The sequence below is a fragment of the Microcaecilia unicolor genome, chromosome 9 (assembly GCF_901765095.1).
Source record: "Microcaecilia unicolor chromosome 9, aMicUni1.1, whole genome shotgun sequence".
NCBI lineage: Eukaryota > Metazoa > Chordata > Amphibia > Gymnophiona > Siphonopidae > Microcaecilia > Microcaecilia unicolor.
The window spans coordinates 18,333,509-18,353,026 of record NC_044039.1 but is presented as its reverse complement, the minus strand read 5'-3'; the positions used below and the strand labels follow the sequence as shown (position 1 = coordinate 18,353,026).

Below are 19,518 nucleotides of genomic sequence, written 5' to 3'. Positions count from 1 at the left end.
GCATACAAGACACATGAAGAAGTACCAAATCTTGGTATATATATAACCTATAAGTTTGGCTCAGTCACCCTGGAGTTTATACCTGGTCTTTTGGGGTTGAGTCAGACATACAAGCTCTACATATGGATTTAAAAAAGGCGTTTTTGCACATAAACTTTCAAATTCTATATAGTGCAATCTAAGTTGCGCACACAAATCTGGCTGTATTCTGTTTTGCGTGCACAACTTAATTGGCTTAATAAGCCAATCGGCGCCGTAAATTGCCACTTAACCAGCGATAATTGCCACTAATTGGCTTCGAGTCAAATTTATGTGTGCAACTTTCCAAGCGTATATTACTTATAAAGTGATGCACGTAAATTCTAAGACACAGATCTGAAAAGGGGGCATGGCCACGGGAGGGACATGGGAGAGCCGTGGGCATTTCTAGCATTTACGTGCAGTGCTATAGAATATGCCCGTGCCCGCATGTAACTTAGGCGTCAGCATTTACACCAGGTTTTACCAGGCATAAATGACCGGAACTAAATATAGTTTGCAGGAAATGGGCGACGGGCATATTCTATAAACCGCACCTAACTTCAGGCACATTTTTTGGGCAACAAGTTTTTTTTTTAGGCATCATAAATCGAATCTAGCCTAAACTGTCATGTATAAGTATGTGTGATGGCAAGAATCATGTGTACTCATTTACAACTCATGTGTAGGCGTGTTTGGAGGTTGATTTTGGGTGGAGCTTGGGCAGAGCCTATATATGTTCTTTATACAATATATGTACATTTGTGCAAAAATTTATACCATCTCCTGAGCTGATGTACATACATATGGCTCCGTTATAGCTGCAATGTTGGGAAATTTTAGAAAGAAACTAGGTGCCTGGCATATGTCTTTATAAAATAGGCTTAAAATAGACATCTACTTGACCTCCCAACTTAGGCAGCAAAATGACTGTCAATGTTTCTATGTATAGTTTTATGCATATTGCCGTAAATGCACCCTTTCATTCTAACTATATTGCCGGGCTTGTAATGGATTATACATCTGGCATTATGCACTTCCATGTGGACCTGTACTGAATGAATAAAAGCCTTTTGAAAACTGACTTCTTTATGGGTTTTTTTGTCACCGGTTGCATGTATTTAAGTAGTGGTTTATAAGAGAAAGGCTACGTGGACTTTCTTTTTATGACATTTCAGCTTTTTTCTATGTATATTGGCCATATGCATTTATGTGGCTGAATATAAAATTATCCTGTTTGTCTCCTTTAAGACTAAATCTATTGAAATAGCAACATTTTTATTTGCTTTTTAAAAAAAAACAACTACTGTTTACATCTGAAGTATATTTTCATTTCTCAAGAAGCAACATGAAAAAGAATGAAAAACAAAATATTAAAGCAATACTGTCATTATCCTTGAACAAATCAACTTACGAACCCTGTTTATTGACTCTGTTACTTCATTTTTTTAAGGATATCATTGTATTACCTTTTGTTGCTTGTTTTTCTCTCTTCTTATGTTTTCATACCCTAGATCAGAGTACCACATTGGGGGGGTCATCATCTAGTTAGGCCCTCCAAAAAGATATCATTGGACTGCACCTTAAGAGGGGTCATAACAGGGGCGTAGCTACGTAGGGCCACAGGGGCCTGGGCCCCCATAGATTTGGCCCTGGACAACCCTGCCGACGACCCTCTCGACCCCCCCTCCCGCCGTCAACCCGCCGTCTGCTACCTTTACTGGCGGGGGACCCCCAACTCCCGCCAGCCAAGGTCCTCTTCTTCCTTCGTTCTGTTTCTGAGTCTGACGTCCTGCACGTACAACGTGCAGGACGTCAGAAATAGAACGACCTCCCCCGCCGCCGTCGCGTACCTGTGCTGGCGGGGGACCCCAACCCCTGCCAGCCGAAGTCCTCGGCTGCGTGGTGTGGACGAATGATGTGATCAAGTTGGAATCTGTTTGTGTGCGTGCGTCTGACGTAAAAAAAATGACCCTCTCCATATCTGACAGACTTGGATAATAAGATCAAATATACCTTAAAAACTAAGAAGTGTAATTTCATATACAAATAAACATTATAATAAATGTGCTATTTCTCGGCCACGTGGTGTGGACGAATGATGTGATCAAGTTGGAATCTGTTTGTGTGTCTGCGTCTGACGTCAGAAAAAAAATGACCCTCTCCATATCTGACAGACTTGGATAATAAGATCAAATTTACCTTAAAAACAAAAAGAAGTGTAATTTGATACACAAATAAACATTATAATGTGCTATTTCACATCATTACACTAGTCTTTGAAACAGGCTGTTTGCCCTCGTAGCTGTTACACCGAGCTAGTTAATAGAACATAATCCTCAAAGCCTTCCCAGCTCAGCCACAGTTTAATTAGCAGCAAGTTTTCCTTCTCCAGAACTATGAAATGTTAAATCCTTCCAAACATCAAAGCCTGCACACCCCAGAAGCAGGCAGAAAATGTTTCTTCCCATCTATTCTAACAACAGTAACAATTAGCTGCCGGCTAATTAACAGACTGCCGCTGAGGCGATCAGCCTAAGCTGCCTGTGGAAAACAAGCGTGTTGGGGCTCCAAGATAAGGATCAGAGAGCAAATCCTAAAATAAGTACAAGCAATCAAGAAGGAATTGTATTTGCCAAGAAATCCAAAACCCAGGAAACCAAATCAAGGGGCCCTTTTATCAATTGGCAGTAGGGCTATCGCATGGGTAGCATGCAGCAAAACTGCAATACTGCTGGGCGTGCCCAGGCACCCAGCGATAGTTCTAATTTTGCCATGCACCATTTCCCATGTTAGAAAAAGTTTTTATTTTGTAGCGTGAGGGGCGGGGAGGAGGACCTTACGAGATTGGGAGACTGGGCGGCTAAATGGCAGATGACGTTTAATGTGAACAAGTGCAAGGTGATGCATGTGGGAAAAAAGAACCCGAATTATAGCTACGTCATGCAAGGTTCCACGTTAGGAGTTACGGACCAAGAAAGGGATCTGGGTGTCGTCGATAATACACTGAAACCTTCTGCTCAGTGTGCTGCTGCGGCTAGGAAAGCGAATAGAATGATGGGTATTGTTAGGAAAGGTATAGAAAACAGGTGTGAGGATGTTATAATGCCATTGTATCGCTCCATGGTGCGACCGCACCTTGAGTATTGTGTTCAATTCTGGTCGCCGCATCTCAAGAAAGATATAGTGGAACTGGAAAAGGTGCAGCGAAGGGCGACAAAAATGATAGCGGGGATGGGACGACTTCCCTATGAAGAAAGACTAAGGAGGCTAGGGCTTTTCAGCTTGGAGAAGAGACGGCTAAGGGGAGACATGATAGAGGTACATAAAATAATGAGTGGAGTGGAACAGGTGAATGTGAAGCGTCTGTTCACGCTTTCCAAAAATACTAGGACTAGGGGGCATGCGATGAAACTACAGTGTAGTAAATTTAAAACAAATCGGAGAAAGTTTTTCTTCACTCAACGCATAATTAAACTCTGGAATTCGTTGCCAGAGAACGTAGTGAAGGCAGTTAGCTTGGCAGAGTTTAAAAAGGGGTTGGACGGTTTCCTAAAGGACAAGTCCATAAACCACTACTAAATGGACTTGGGAAAAATCCACAATTCCAGGAATAAGATGTATAGAATGTTTGGGAAGCTTGCCAGGTGCCCTTGTCCTGGATTGGCCGCTGTCGGGGACAGGATGCTGGGCTCGATGGACCTTTGGTCTTTTCCCAGTATGGCATTACTTATATACTTATGTACTTATTCCCGGCAGTAATCGTGCAGCGTGGACACATTGCTGCGCACTGCCGGATTACTGCCAGATTAGTAAATGATCCCTTTCCACCTACTAAATAGGCAGTGGCAGTAAGAGCTCACGGTGGTAATAGCCAAGCACTAATTTTGACTTTAGCGCATGATCATTAGTGACTTCCATTTTAAAAGTGCTTTATTGGCAGCTGCAGTAAAAAGTGACTGGTGCTCGGCAATTCCACGGGCCCACCCTAACACAGGCCACTTTTTACTGCAGCTTGGGAAAAGGATCTCCAAATGAAAAAAAAGCACAACGGGCCTCCAAAGGATGGTTAGCATCTAAGTGGTCTATTAAAAATATAATAAAAACATTCACAAAACCTTCAAGACTCAATCATAAAAGCAGATAGACCAAAAACTTCTAATAAATTAAAATGGAGTTAGAAATGTAGTTAAATAACATGGAGGGGCATAATCGAACGGTGCCGGCCATCTATATGGCCGGCCCCATAAAGCGGTGTCCCAACTGTATTATCTAAATAAGATAGCCGGCTATCTTTCGTTTCGATAATATGGTCAGAGCCGGCCAAATCTCAGCATTTGGGCCGGCTTTAGAGATGGCCGGCATTGGTTTCCGGCGATAATGGAAACTAATGCCGGCGATCTCAAACCCGGCCAAATTCAAGGCATTTGGTCGTGGGAGGAGCCAGCATTTGTAGTGCACTGGTCCCCCTGACATGCCAGGACATCAACCGGGCACCCTAGGGGGCACTGCAGTGGACTTCAAAAATTGCTCCCAGGTGCAAAGCTCCCTTCCCTTGGGTGCTGAGCCCCCCAAATTCGCCCCAAAACTCATTCTCCACAACTCTACACCACTACCATAGCCCTAAGGGGTGAAGGGGGGCACTTACATGTGGGTAGAGTGGGCTTTGGGGGGTTTGGAGGGCTTAATATTTACCACCACAAGTGTAACAGGTAGGGGGGAGGGATGGACCTGGGTCCATCTGCCTGAAGTGCACAGCACCCACAAAACACTGCTCCAGGGACCTGCATACTGCTGTCAGGGAGCTGGGTATGACATTTCAGGCTGGCATAGAGGCTGGCAAAAAAAATGTTAAAATATTTTTTTGGGTGGGAGGGGGTTGGTGACCACTGGGGGAGTAAGGGGAGGTGATCCCCGATTCCCTCCAGTGGTCATCTGGTCCAGTGGGGCACTTTTTTGAGGATTGGTCCTAAAATTAAATGGACCAAGTGAAGCCAGTCAAATGGTCGTCAGAGCCGGCCTTCTTTTTTCCATTATTGGCCGAAGCCGGCCATCTCGTAACCACGCCCCCGTCCCGCCTTCCGTACCCTGCCGACACGCCCCTTTGCGCTTTGGCCAGCTCTGCAACGGAAAGCAGTTGGAGCCGGCCAAAATCGGCTTTCGATTATACCGATTTGGCCGGGTTTAGGAGATGGCCGGCCATCTCCCGATTTGTGTCGGAAGATGGCCGGCCATCTCCTTCGAAAATAAGCAGGATAGAAAGCTTAAATTATAAAACATCAAACATATAAACGGCGAGTGACCGTACTCACTCGCAAATGCGCAGTAGAGACCTCTGCCCCGCCCCGCGTCAATACGTGATGACGGGAGGTGGAACACAGAGGGTCTGTACTGCGCATTTCTGAGGGAGGGACACCGCCGTCTAACGCTCCCCCCACCCGAGTTGCCGCCGCCACCCACCTTCTACCCGGTCAGGCCCTTACTCCACTATTGAAACAACGAGGGTTCGGGAACACAGCACTGAGCTCTGCTGAGCTGCCGACATCGCCCTTCCTTCTTCTTCTCTGCCTCTGTCCCGCCCTTGACGATGTTACATCACACAAGGGCGGGACAGGCAGAGAAGAAGAACGAAGGCCGACGTCGGCAGCTCAGCAGAGCTCAGTGCTGAGTTCCCGGACCCTCGCTGTTTCAATAGGGGAGCGAGGGCCTGGCCGGGTGGAAGGTGGGTGGTGATGGCTCGGTGTGTGGGGGGGGGGGGGGGCGCGGAGGGGGAGGAGCAGCGGCGAACTCGGCGGCGGGGGCGGGCCTTTCAACCCCCCCTTCCTATAATAGCCCATTTTTATGGGCTCAAAAGTTAGTAAATTATAAAATATATAGATATTACGTACATTGCAATGATATACAAAAATGACCATAGTTATTATGATCAAGCTGTTATCTTTTATTCCTTCAATTGTCAATAAGTAGAGCCAATAAATGCAAAGATCAAAACTAAAATGTACATGGAAAGACTAAGACTAGAAGTTACAAAAATGTAATTACAAATAATAGCATATATTATATTGGATTGAAGGTAGAAGCTGGCTGATACAGAGAATATTAAAGAAAATGTGATAGACTTGAAAAATGAACTGTGAAGATTGTGAAAGATTTAAGAAATTATGAGAAATAAGTGTTTCTGAAAAAAAAACTAGGTGGTACAACTGTGTGAAGTTGTGAAAAAATATAATCAAATTGAAACTGGTCATAATCAAACGGCAAAGTGTGAAGCCGTAAAAAAACTAACGTGTAAATCTAAGAAATGTGTTCAAAAAAGATGTACTACTAATGAATAAATGTAGATACTTGAAAAAGAACCTTACCAAAAGCTCTTATTCATACAGGGTCAAATTCTATAAATGGTGCCTTAAAAATTGGCGCTGAAAAACCACGCAGTTAGCGTGATTCTATAAACTACAGCTAAAGTTCGGTGTAGTTTATAGTATATGCTCACCTGCTGTTCTTGTGACTAAAATTTAAGTGCACTCATTTAGGTCACCTAAAACCAGGTCTAAATACCTGCGCCTAAGTTATGTTCAGATCGGGTGTATTCCATAATAGTGCGCATAGATTTTTGAAACACCCACAACCCACCCATTCCAATCCCAAGCCCTCTTTTCGACTGCACACATTAGAATTTGCATGCACTGTGTTGTAGAACACGCCTGGAAAGTTGTGTACGTACATTCTAATTAAAGCCAATTAGGGCCGCTAATTGGTTGTTAAGTACCAATGAACAGCGCTGATTGGCTTGTTAATGAAGTTGTGTATGCAATTTGGCCATGTGGCCAAATTAGCATGCAGAAATTAAGACATCATATATATAATTTGGGGGACAGTTAAAAATATAGGCAGAACCAGTAAGGGGATGCAGAACACAAACGGCCAGCAAAGAAAGGAAAAGAGGGGGAGGGGAAAAGGGGGAGGGTCAAGAGAGTAGGGACAAAGGAGTAGTTACAGGGGAATGAGGAGGAAAGAGTTAAAGAATAAAGGGGGAGGGAGGAGGGGGAGGGACGACGGATGAGAAGGATCCAAGGATAAACTTACAGAGTCCTTTTTGAGCCAGCAAGCATGGGAGGAGTAGCGCTGACCCAACCCATCCACCCGGTTAACTGGCAGCATCTGTCGCAGCTAGGCGTCAGGCTACAACAGTTATACAGTAACAGCGACGGGTACACAGCAGATTAATGGATAAAAGTGATAAAAGTATGTGGTATTGTGAAGCGCTGCGTACGACTGGTAGCGCTATAGAAATGATTTGTAGTAGTAGTAAATCGTTATGTGGAAAAGAGTTGATTGGAAAAGTTGAAATGTAAGCAAAGATATGCCTGCATCGTAGCTGAGTCACAGCTTGTCTCCTGGCTTCGACGGCTGGGAGGCCCAGATCATCAGATTGGGAAAGATGGTAAGTGCATCCTTCAACGGGATACACCGGAAAGACAACGGGTGCTATGAGAGACAGCACAGAGAGGAAACAGTGTGCTTGGACGGCACAACCTGTGAGACTATAAAAGCGACGGTTGATAGAAGCTGTGTACCCAGGCAAGAGAAATGTTAACATTTATGATGTCAAGCAATAGAACATGTTATGTATTAAGTTAGAAATACAATGTTAGATGCTCCTGGCTGCGACCAAAATAAATTCCAATTTCTGTCGAAAACAGTGTATGTGTTAAGGTGTGACGCAAGAGGCTATGTCTGAGCATGTGCCGAGTGCCCGAGTTGTGTAGTTGAACTGTGTCAAGATTTTCTATTGAAACAGGAGAGAAAACAAAAAAATAAACAGAATGAACAAAGGTTCAGCATGGGATTAACCAAAATTGGTCTATGCTGGACAGAAGGGTCGCAACATACACTTGAAAAGCGTAGTGTGCCACTTCAGAACAAGAGGTAAGGGGCCTTTTTACTAAACGGTTGGCGAACAGTAATAGGCTTGCCAAGCACCAATCCGGAACTACAGCCAGGCTACCGCAGAAGCCCGGTGGTAGTTCCCACCCCCAGCGTGCGCCATTTCTGACACTCAAAAATATTTCTATTTTTGTAGCGCTGCTGCTTACCAGGTGTACTGCTATGCATTTACAGCCTATCTCACTGACACAGACTACTCAATAATTACCGTGGATTCTTTTGGATTCGTATTAGATAAATGAAACCTTTATTAGAGGTGCTAAAATCTACAATGATTAAGATATATACAATGGTTAGCTATATACACACAATGATTAGCTATATAAACAATCATTACATCACTGGTCTCTACATCTAAGCAATGCTAAGAGTTCTTAGAGCAGGAAAAGAAGCAATAATACACTATACATACAATCATCACTGGTCCTTACATCATCCAGGCTCTTATCATCAGCTGGGGGGGCCCATTACAGCGAAAGCCAGGAGCTTTTTAGACCAGGAACAAGTCCTTTGTGCAGTACCTACATTACTCACAGTTGAGCTCCCGATTTCACTGAAAGAAACTCCCCATTTTATTAGGCTCAGAACTCATGTTCAGAGCTAAGGAAAATTACAGAATGCTTCTCTGTTTAGGTAAACAAGCCATACTGTGGGAACATGGTCACATGTTTTCCAAGGCCAGGTGGCCAGGCTGAACTTCCAAAAACAAGAATCATCCTCCCCTTTGCATTCCAAATTAATTCTTATCTTCCAATTTGTTTTTGTATTTACAAGGAAAGTTACTTTCGGTCAAAGACAGAAGATTTCAGAGTTCATTACTGATCAAAGCAGGGTTGAAAATCAATCCTTTACATCTTCCATTATACCCGGTGGTAATTGGGCAGCACCATGCATTGCCTGGTTACTGTCAGGTTAGCGTGGGAGCCCTTACCGCCACCTCAATGGGTGATGATAAGTGCTCCCTCCAAAATGACCATGCGGCAAGTGGTTCACTTACCGCACGGCCATTTCTTTTCCAGCAAAAAAGACAGCCTTTTACCCGCTGTGGTAAAAGGGGGCCTCAGCGCACGTCAAAACCATGCGCTGACGCTAGCGCAGGCCCCCTTTTACCACAGCTCGGTAAAAGGACCCCTAAATGTATGCATTGCACATTCAAATTACTTTTTTTAGTTAATTAGTTGTTATCATTTGGGTCTCACAGTGATATCAGCAGTATGTCACTCCTGTTTGAGGTTGACAATCAGCGTTTTTTTGCTGCCAAGTCAAACTGACTAATGGCTTATTCTGCAAGGGTTGATAAGTACTTTATTTTCTTCTAGCCAATTAATTTGGTAATATCTTATTTTTTATGATCTAGCACTGACATCATTTTAATAGCCTGTTTTTATCTGCTTGCTTAAACCACTTCAGGACATTTGCCTTTCCATATTTATTTATTACACCAGTTTATATTGTTATACATCGTTTTAAAGTTGATTTGGTACGTTTTAGTGTATGATTTTCTTGAGCACAAAATCACTATATTTCACGATTCTTATTGATGGGTTCACAATCTTTCTGGTTCAAATCTTCCATTATGTTTTCATGTTACATGTAATGGTTCAAATGAGAAGAAAGAAAGTGAAGGCAGTGACAGTGAATAGTACATTCAAGTAGTTTGGCTAACAAAGGCCCCCTTTAACAAAGGCACGATCACGTTTTTAACATGCGCTAAAAACATGAGTGCGCCTTAGTAAAAGACGCCCAAAGTGAGGAGGGAGATGGGACAATAGTTGGAAGGGTAGGTAGGGTCCAGTGAAGGTTTTTAGAGGAGTGGTTTAACCACAGCATGTTTGAAAGCATCAGGAACAGTTGCAGTGGAAAGTGATAGACTTAAGAAATGATGGATAGAAGGGATGACGGTGAGGAACATAGAGCGGAATAGATGTATGAGAATGCATTAGAGGAACAAGTAGTCAGAGGAGGGAAGATGTGTAGCTTCCTCTTCCATGATTTTAGAAAATGAAGAAAGGGTGGCAGGCATTAAGTAAGGTTGTAGGAACAAAGTAGGGTAAGGGGAGATGGAGGTGGCCTAGCGGAGAATTCAAGATTGACACCCACCAGACAAGACTTAACAAAGATCTGGATTTTCTAGCCCATTATAAAACATAAAATTCTACTGCTTTGTCACCCTCTTTATCACCATGCTTCTTTCCCTGTCTCTCATCCACCCAGCTCCCCGTTTCTCAACTTACCCGCCCCACCCTCTTTCTGTGAAACTGTCGTTGGAATGTTTTGGAATTTCACTTATATATACTGTTCTTTATCAACATTTGCTTATTTCTGATCTGAAGAAGAAGGGTTACCTTTGAAAGCTAATCAAAAATGTATTGTTAGTCCAACAAAAAAGGTATCATCTTATTTTCTTTTCTATGTTTTGTTTTATTTCTATTTGTTACCTTTAAAAGTAGACTAACACGGCTACCATATCACTCTACTCAAGATTGACCTTGTGAACTTTATCATGGAAGTACTTGGCCATAATCTGAGCAGAAAGGGAAGGGAGGTTGGAGGTGAAGTCACTTTGAGGAGGGAATGCAGTGTGACAAAGAGATGGCAAGGTTTGGAGACAAATGGACATGGTTGTCTTATTTGGCAAGTACAAGAGAAGACCTGGAAAGAGGTCAGCAGGACTTTGAAATGTATGAGGTCATACATGGAAGTAGGATTTTAGCTAAAGGTGCTCAGCAGAGTGGGCACAGGAACATAGTGGATTCTGGAGATGAGCCAAGGTTGGGGTTTGGTACACCTGACAGGACAGAAAAGGAGTAGAGAGTCCAGGAGTAGAGAACTACCAACCCTTTCAGCTTCAGGTTTTCATCACAGCATTGAAGGCTGGCATCAAGTATTTTATTGGCTGATGGAATTCTAGTGTTGGGTTAAGGAACCTAGCTGCCATTTTTTGTAAAAAATAACCATTGCGAAATGAGACAAGCAGTTAGGGCCAATATAATAATCGTGTTGTCCCTAATGGAGATGACTTGAAATGTAATGCTTTATTGGACAAAGATGACCGGGAACAGTACTATTTCAGATGAGTATAATGTGAGACAATCACAGTTCTGCACAAATTTTATAAGAGCAAAAAGTGTGCAATAGCCTGAGGAATTTAGCACTAAGGAGTGGTATCTGAATGCTCAATGCTCCTACTTTAGTCCACCAACAGAATAAAACCCCCCGACTGACCTCATATGTAAGCCGACTGGTGTTTTTGAGAGAACGTTCTAACCTCCCGACTTTCCAGAAAGGGATACAAGTTTCAAGAAAGCTGTAGGAGCGACTGGTACAATCAGTGGGAGGCTCTGGTGGCAGGTACAATCCTCCTCTGACTAAAAAGCAGATACTGTTCCTTGAAACTATGTCGTAGGTACATACCTCTCGCCCTCTGACTCGTTAGCTGCAAGGGAGAGCCGTTACTGCTGAAATAGAAAAAAACAACCATTTCCCAGCAGTACTAAAAGTGGCCTTAGTGTTTGGGAAAGGCCTACGATGGGGAAAGCGCAGTCCGCTTTTCAGCACTGCTTAGTAAAAGGACCGCTAAGGCTTTTCTTCTCTCTTGATGCATCGGGCCTTAGATGTTACATAAGTACAGGCTTGTATCTGCAGTGCACCCCCACTCGCCTCCACCTACCCTCCTCTCCTCCTTCCTGTACACATTAATTGATTTGATTTGCTTACTTTATTTTTTGTCTATTAGATTGTAAGCTCTTTGAGCAGGGACTGTCTTTCTTCTATGTTTGTGCAGCGCTGCATTTGCCTTGTAGCACTATAGAAATGCTAAATAGTAGTAGTAGTAGTAAGTACATAAGCACCGCCATACTGGGAAAAGATCAAGGGTCCATCAAGCCCAGCATCCTGTCTCTGACAGTGGCCAATCCAGGCTTCAAGAACCCGGCAACCCCCCCCCCCAAAAAAACAAACAAACAAACAAACAAACAAAAGACAAAAACTTAATTCTTAATAATGTTCAATGTTAAATAAGATGTATTTTGAAAGAAAAGAAAAAACAAACAAAATAAAAATGTATTTCAACTAGCCAGTTTATTATATTTTATGCCCAGTAGAGGACAGTAAAACCACAGAAAAAGCAGACACTAATGCCATTTTTAAAAAAAAAATGCCAAACTTGGACAGTTTATATTGTGTTTCTGTCTACCGATGTGGGCAGAATGATTTCATATTGGTAGAAATAAAGAAAAAAATTGTTCTCCTGCTGGGCAAGCATAATCTAACCCACCTTATGTTATACCGTAATTGATTTGAAAGCCATGTCATTGGAGCTGAGGTACAGCAGAAAAGTCTGGCTCTCTCTCCCGAGCCGTGGACATGGTTTCTTAGAGAGACCAGGCCTTTCCCTTGTAGTAAATGTGTGACTAGGTTGCCTAGCAACAAGGATATGATGAGCTTTAGGAAATATCTTAACCCAATTTACAGAAAACGTTCCATTGAGAAAGGGGGAAGAAGAAGGGAAAGAAAATCCCAAAACACAAGCCGGATGTATGACAGATGAGGAGATCTGCAAATAAAGAGCAGATGGAATGTGGCTAAAAGTGAGATCATTAGAAAGTGGAATAATAAAAGGAGAAGCAATTAGTGAGCACCATAAAGAGAAAATACCAGAAAGGAACAAAAAAAAAAGGAAAACCGAGAAATATATTTATCTGTGACATTTGTATCCGACATTATCAGTAATTTGTTGTAAGAATCCAATTTTACAATACAATATCATAAACGTACTGGGATAGCTATGGATGTTAAACGTATATTTGAATATATTAAAAGTAAAGGTGAAAGTATTGATCAGGAAGGCGTAAATCCAGTGGCGTTCCCAGCCTGGATAGCACCCGGGGCGGATCGCCGATGCGCCCCTCCCCCGGGTGCAGCGCGCCCCCCCCCCCCCCCGCCTGCGAAATGACACTTCCCCCCCCGGCGAAATGACACCCCCCCCCGGGTGCACGCCACTGGGGGAGGGGGGTGCCGCGGCGCGCGCCAGTGGGCTCCGACTTTGCTAACTTCGCTCGTTCGCTGCAGCTCCCTCTGCCCCGGAACAGGAAGTAACCTGTTCCGGGGCAGAGGGAGCTGCAGCGAACGAGCGAAGTTAGCGAAGTCGGAGCCCACAGGCGCGTGCCGCGGCACCCCCCAGCGGCGTGCACCCGGGGCGGACCGCCCCCACCGCCCCCCCTTGGTACGCCACTGCGTAAATCCTACCAGCTGCATCTATATATGGCAGTGGTGTTCCTTTGTACAGGAAGCGTTGCATTTGACATCCGAACTCTCTCCTGCATGTATTGTGCACTAAGGGATCCTTTTACCAAGCTGCGGGAAAGCGGGCCCATGCGCCAGGGCCCTTTTTACCGTAGCGGGTAAATAAAGTCCCCAGGCACACGTGGAGGGGCATAATCGAACGTCACCGGCCATCTTTTTTTCCGATAATATGGTTTAGCCCGACCAAATGTCAGAGTTCGCATTTTTCGGCCATAATGTAAAAAAATGCCAGCCATCTCAAACCTGGCGAAATCCAAGGCATTTGGTTGTGGGAGGAGCCAGCATTTGTAGTGCACTGGTCCCACTGACATGCCAGGACACCAACCGGGCACCCTAGGGGGCACTTCAAAAAATTTTTTTAGAATACAAAAAAAGCTCCCAGGTGTATAGCTCCCTTACCTTGGGTGCTGAGCCCCCCAAATCCCCCCCAAACCCACTACCCACAACTCTACACCATTACCATAGCCCTTATGGGTGAAAGGGGGCACCTACATGTGGGTACAGTGGGTTTTGGGGGGTTTGGAGGGCTTAACATTTACAACCACAGGTGGGGGGGGGGGGGGGGGGGATGGACCTGGATCTGCCTGCCTGAAGTGCACTGCACCCATTAAAAACTGCTCCAGGGACTTGCATACTGCTGTCAGGGAGCTGGGTATGACATTTGAGGCAGGCATACAGGCTGGTAAAAAAAGGTTTTTATTTTTATTTTTTTAGTGTGGGAGGGGGTTGGTAACCACTGGGGGAGTATGGGGAGGTCATCCCCCATTCCCTCTGGTGGTCATCTGGTGAGTTGGGGCACCTTTTTGAGGCTTGGTCGTGAAAATAAAAGGACCAAGTAAACCTGGCGAAATACTGATTAACACCGCTTTTGTTTTTCCATTATCCGTGGAAGCTGGCCATCTGGTAGCCACGTCCATGCCCGCCCATGTCCCGCCTTCACTACACTGCCGACACACCCCCTTGAACTTTCGCCAGCGAGGCGACGGGAAAGCGGCGATGCTGTCAAAAAAGCCACTTTCGATTATTCCGATTTTGCCGCTTTTGAGAGATCACCGGCCATCTCCCGATTTATGTCGGGAAATGGCCGGTGATCACTTTCGAAAATAAGCCTGATAGCCATGCGGTAAGAGAACTCTTATCACATGACCATGCGACAGGGAGTCGTTACCGCTATCCATTGAGGTGGTGACAGGGGCTCCCGCACTAACCTGGCAGTAACCCTTGTATGTTTTATCATTCTCACCTTAGTAATTCCCTTATCCCTTCTTTGTCCTGTTTGTCTGTCCTGATTAGATTGTAAACTCTATCGAGCAGGGACTGTCTCTTCATGTCCAGTGTATAGCACTGCGTATGTCTAGTAGCACTATAGAAATGATAGGTAGTAGTAGTCTTTGGGATTCTGGAATCTTGCTATTCTTTGGGATTCCGGAATCTTGCTACTCTTTGGGATTCTACACAGAATCTTGCTACTCTTTGTCCTTATTCCTTATTTGTCCTGTTTGTCCTGATTAGATTGTAAGCTCTGTTGAGCAGGGACTGTCTCTTTATGTCCAGTATAAAGCGTTGCGTATGTCTAGTAGCACTATAGAAATGATTAATAGTAGTAGTAATAGTAGTAGTATTTACACCAGCTTTTAATTTGTAATTGGCGTAATTGGCATAAATGATCACACCTAAAAGTTAGGTGCAGATCCCAGAGGTACGCACTATTTTGTAAACGGTGCATAACTCGGAGTACCATTTATAGAATAGCGTACATTAGTGTTTTTAACGTGCCTGTAAATTTAAGGAGTGTTAAACGCTAACACGCCTATACATTTCTATGGGCGCATTAGCGTTTAACCTGTGTAAACCATTTGTGCACGTTAAAAATGCTAAGGCGCCCATAGCGCCGCTTAGTAAACATGGGTGTAAGGTACTAATTCAATGAAAGTTGCAAATAAGGTCAGCAAGGTGCTTAAATGTTATCTTAGCTAGAATAGGAGTGGATAAACATGTCCTGCTGTAGTATGTGCAGCCCGTGTCATTCCTTATGTGTGTCTGTATGTGATTTTAGAATGATCTACATTTGTAAATAGCAGCATTTACGTGTGTATATTGGCTACACAACTAAATGGCAACTTCAGAAAGCCGCTGTTTACACCTGGAGATGGTTGAGATGCAGAGATTTCAAGGAAGGCGTGCTTTGGGTGGAGCCAAAAAATTTTATACGTTATTATTATTATTATTACATTTGTACCCCGCGCTTTCCCACTCAAAGCAGGTTCAATGCGGCTTACATAGTAATAGGGATTACAGGATATTGATGAGAAAATAAAAGTTAAATATAACAGAATAACAAAAGTGAAAGGTAGGTAAAGAGGGAGTGGGGTGAAGGAGTAGGAGAGGGGTGAGCAAGGGTAGAAGAGGCAGGAGGGGGATGGGTACAGGATAAGCAAATGGAAATTTTGGTTGGAAAGATAGCTAAGGTCAATGTCGTTGTCTCCTGGATATGTGATGGGTAGTAGGATTCATAGAATTAGTTTGGGTCATTAGCATGGGCTTGGTTGAACAGATGGGTTTTTAGTGATTTCCAGAAATACTTTTTTTTTTTTTGTTACATTTGTACCCCGCGCTTTCCCACTCATGGCAGGCTCAATGTGGCTTACATGGGGCAATGGAGGGTTTAAGTGACTTGCCCAGAGTCACAAGGAGCTGCCTGTGCCTGGAGTGGGAATCAACTCAGTTGCTCAGTTCCCCAGCACCAAAGTCCACCACCCTAACCACTAGGCCACTCCTCCACTGTTGCTACTATTTGAGATTCTACATGGAATGTTGCTATTCCAACTTTCCATGTAGAAGTCGGCCCTTGCAGATCACCAATGTGGCCGCGCAGGCTTCTACATGGAATGTTGCTAGTGGAATGGCAACATTCCATGTAGAATCTCCAATAGTAGCAACATTCCATGTAGAATCTCCAATAGTATCTATTTTATTTTTGTTACATTTGTACCCTGCGCTTTCCCACTCATGGCAGGCTCAATGCGGCTTACATGGGGCAATGGAGGGTTAAGTGACTTGCCCAGAGTCACAAGGAGCTGCCTGTGCCTGAAGTGGGAATCAAACTCAGTTGCTCAGTTCCCCAGGACCAAAGTCCACCACCCTAACCACTAGGCCACTCCTCCTTATTGTAATGGGAATGCATGTATATTAAAAAAAAATTCCCCATTGGCATTTAAGCCATTTCTGAGCCAGACATTGGTTTCATAAAAGCGTTTATTTCAGTTAGGGATTAAGGGGGTAATTTTCCTTTGTCCCCCCCAGTGTTAAATTTTTGCCTACAAAATTAATAAACAGCATTTGTGGCTTTGCTAGTTAATTGTCCCCACTTACCCATGAATGGATCAATACTCAGCCCGCTATGGTTAGTGTATTTTTAAACACCGGCTGCCAGATTTTTGTTTGCTACACTTCTACTTCTGGGAGAAGGATGATGTCTGTCACTGGTCCAGATCTTTGGAATATTCTTCCAGTTGAGAAAATTTGAAAGCAATTATTGTGTTTTAGAAAACTGGTTAAAACTTGGACCTTTGGGAAAGCTTTTTGATGTGTTTGTTTATCGTGTGGATTTTGATTTATGTCTGCTTTTATAGAATGTTAGGTTGATTTGTTTATATTTGTTTTTATGTTTTGCTTTACAGGGTGGATTTCGTTTAAATGGGATGTCAGTCTGATTTGTTTGTTTTTTTGTACCGTCTCATTTTATGTAACTTACTATCTCTAATGTTTTTTCTATTTTAAGCCACCTAGGATTGCTACAGATGTGTAGACTGTAAATATTTTAAACAAGGGATGCAAATATTTTAAAGGAACAGTTAGACTGGTCGGATGGCATTAATGATCAGAAAAGCTTCAAGAAAAAAAATAGAAGATAAAAGAAAGGAGTAACTCAGATTTACATATTAAAAGATAATTAAAAGGTGTTTTAATTGTATTTGTTTCAAAAATAATGTGCTGAATTTGAACAAAAGAGATGATTTTTTACCATCTTCACTTGTCAGCTGGTGAATAAACACAATTATAACTTCCTGTGCTTCAGAAAGAACAAGCTGCAGGGAATGTTCTAGAAAAATAAAGGAAAACAAAAACAACCCTCTGTGCTGATAATTACTCTGTCTGCATGTGCAAGAGCTCAAGTGCTGAAGCAGATTTAGGACTGTCATTCCCTGGACCAGTATGTTAAGGTAACATCAGCTAAGAAACTGATACACTTGAGCTCCCTGCAAAGAATTCTCTGTCTATTGTTATTTTTCAAGCGTCCTTCATCAACATGGAGAGTGAAGCCGCAATAGCAGGAGAAGCGCTGATCAAAGTCTTCACGGCCAAGATGCGCTAGGTTTAAAAAGATGTGTGAACTGTGCCAAAGGAGGGAATGAATCACATTAAATTAAACAGAATGCATTCAGATATGCAATTGTTGTTATAGTGCTTTTATAATATTTTTTGATACTGTTCCATTTTAGTTCTAGCATTAGGTTTTAATTTACTGTTTTCAATTTTACCTCGCTTAAGGGTGCTTTTACTAAGGTGCACTGAAAAATGGCCTGCGGTAGTGTAGGTGCGTGTTTTCTCTGCGGGCAGGATTATTTTTCAGCGCACCTGTAAAAAATGCCTTTTTTTTGGGGGGGGGGGGGGGGGGGGGAAATGGACATGCGGCAAAATGAAAATTGGCACGTGTCCGTTTTGGGTCTAAGACCTTACCGCCAGCCATTGACTTAGCGGTAAGGTCTCGCACATTAACCGGGCAGTAACGGTCAACGTGCATTCAAATAAAAATACTTCCTGACGTGCGTATTGGACGTGCGTCAAAAATGAAATTAAGTCCTAAGAAACAAGATGGCAAGCGATCCGCAAAATCCAACGTGAAGACAAACAAAGCAGATCAATCAGTGATATGGTTCAAAACTTTATTTTCAAAGATTCGCCCGACACAGACTGTGTTTCGCCCACAAGGGCTGCGTCAGGGGCTAATAGTCCAATCAGGACATGAGATTGAAATGTAAAAAACCAGCAGGGTGCTTTCCTCAATCAAGGTGAGGACACTGAATTGGGCATTAATTGCTGCAAAAAGCAATCTCATGTCCTGCTTGGACTATTAGCCCCTGACGCAGCCCTTGTAGGCGAAACACAGTCTGTGTCGGGCGAATCTTTGAAAATAAAGTTTTGAACCATATCACTGATTGATCTGCTTTGTTTGTCTCCACATCAAAAATGAAATTTCCACCCGGGCCACATGATAACTGGGCAGTAACTCAGAACTGGCAAGCGTTGGGCGCCTGTAGGTGCTTATGTGGCTTAGTAAAAAGACCCCTTATTGTATTTAGTTTAGTCTTGGTTATTTTGCTATTGTTATACTGTTAACAAAAATTGTTTTATGTTAAAATGTACCTGCTGTATACTGCCTTGGGTGAATCTCTTTATAAAGATGGTTAATAAACCAAAACGCACGGGGCTACATTCAGGACGTGCACGCAGGATGTCAGAAGTCAGGACTGACAGAAACAGATCAGCAAAGGCGCCGGAGACTGGCGCTGAAGAAGACTTCGGCTGGCAGGGGTTGGGGACCCCTGCAAGCAAATGTACCTGGCAGCAGCGGGGGAGGGTCGGCGGCGGTGGGAGGGGGAATTGAAAGTGGTGGGGGAGGGTTGGAGGCAGGGGAGGGGTCGAAAGTAGAGGGGGCCTGGGCTAAATCTGTGGGGGCCCATGCCCCTGTGGCCCCACCTAGCTACGCCCCTAAGCAGCAGGGGCTGTTTTTGCTGCATGCCTGGGCCCTTTTTACTGCAGCAGATAAAAAGCCCTTAAAAAGACATGGCCGTGTGGTAAGATTATTCTTACCATGTGGCCATGTGGAGAGGGGGAGCACTTACCGCCACCCACTAAGGTAAGGGCTCCTGCAGTAACCCAGTGGTACCTGGGCGGCGCTGCTCGATTACCTCTGGGTTAACACCGTGCTAGAAATTCTGGAATTATTTTCTGTAGCGCCAGAAATGGCACGCGCTCAAGGCAGAACTACTGCCGGCATCTGCGTTGGGCTGGCGGTAGTTCTGGGTTGCCGCACGGCAACCCTTTAGTGAAAGGGCCCCTTAATGATGGTCTTAAAAATGTGAAGGTGTCCTTTATTTCAATTAGCTTAATGAAACCAGTTCATGCTATTTCATCTTAAGGAAATTCTACATCTAAATCAATGAACCATTCAAAAACCCAACAGGA

General features: G+C 43.8%; 1 protein-coding gene across 1 annotated transcript in view; it reads left to right on the top strand.

The window, feature by feature from the left end:
• Positions 1–17,644, top strand: part of C9H12orf50 (chromosome 9 C12orf50 homolog) — a 79,885-nt gene extending 62,241 nt beyond the window's left edge. The window contains exon 15 of the mRNA XM_030214856.1: positions 17,565–17,644. Coding sequence (XP_030070716.1) covers positions 17,565–17,644 — 80 coding nt within the window. The remainder of the gene's footprint in view (positions 1–17,564) is intronic.
• Positions 17,645–19,518: the final 1,874 nt, after the last annotated feature.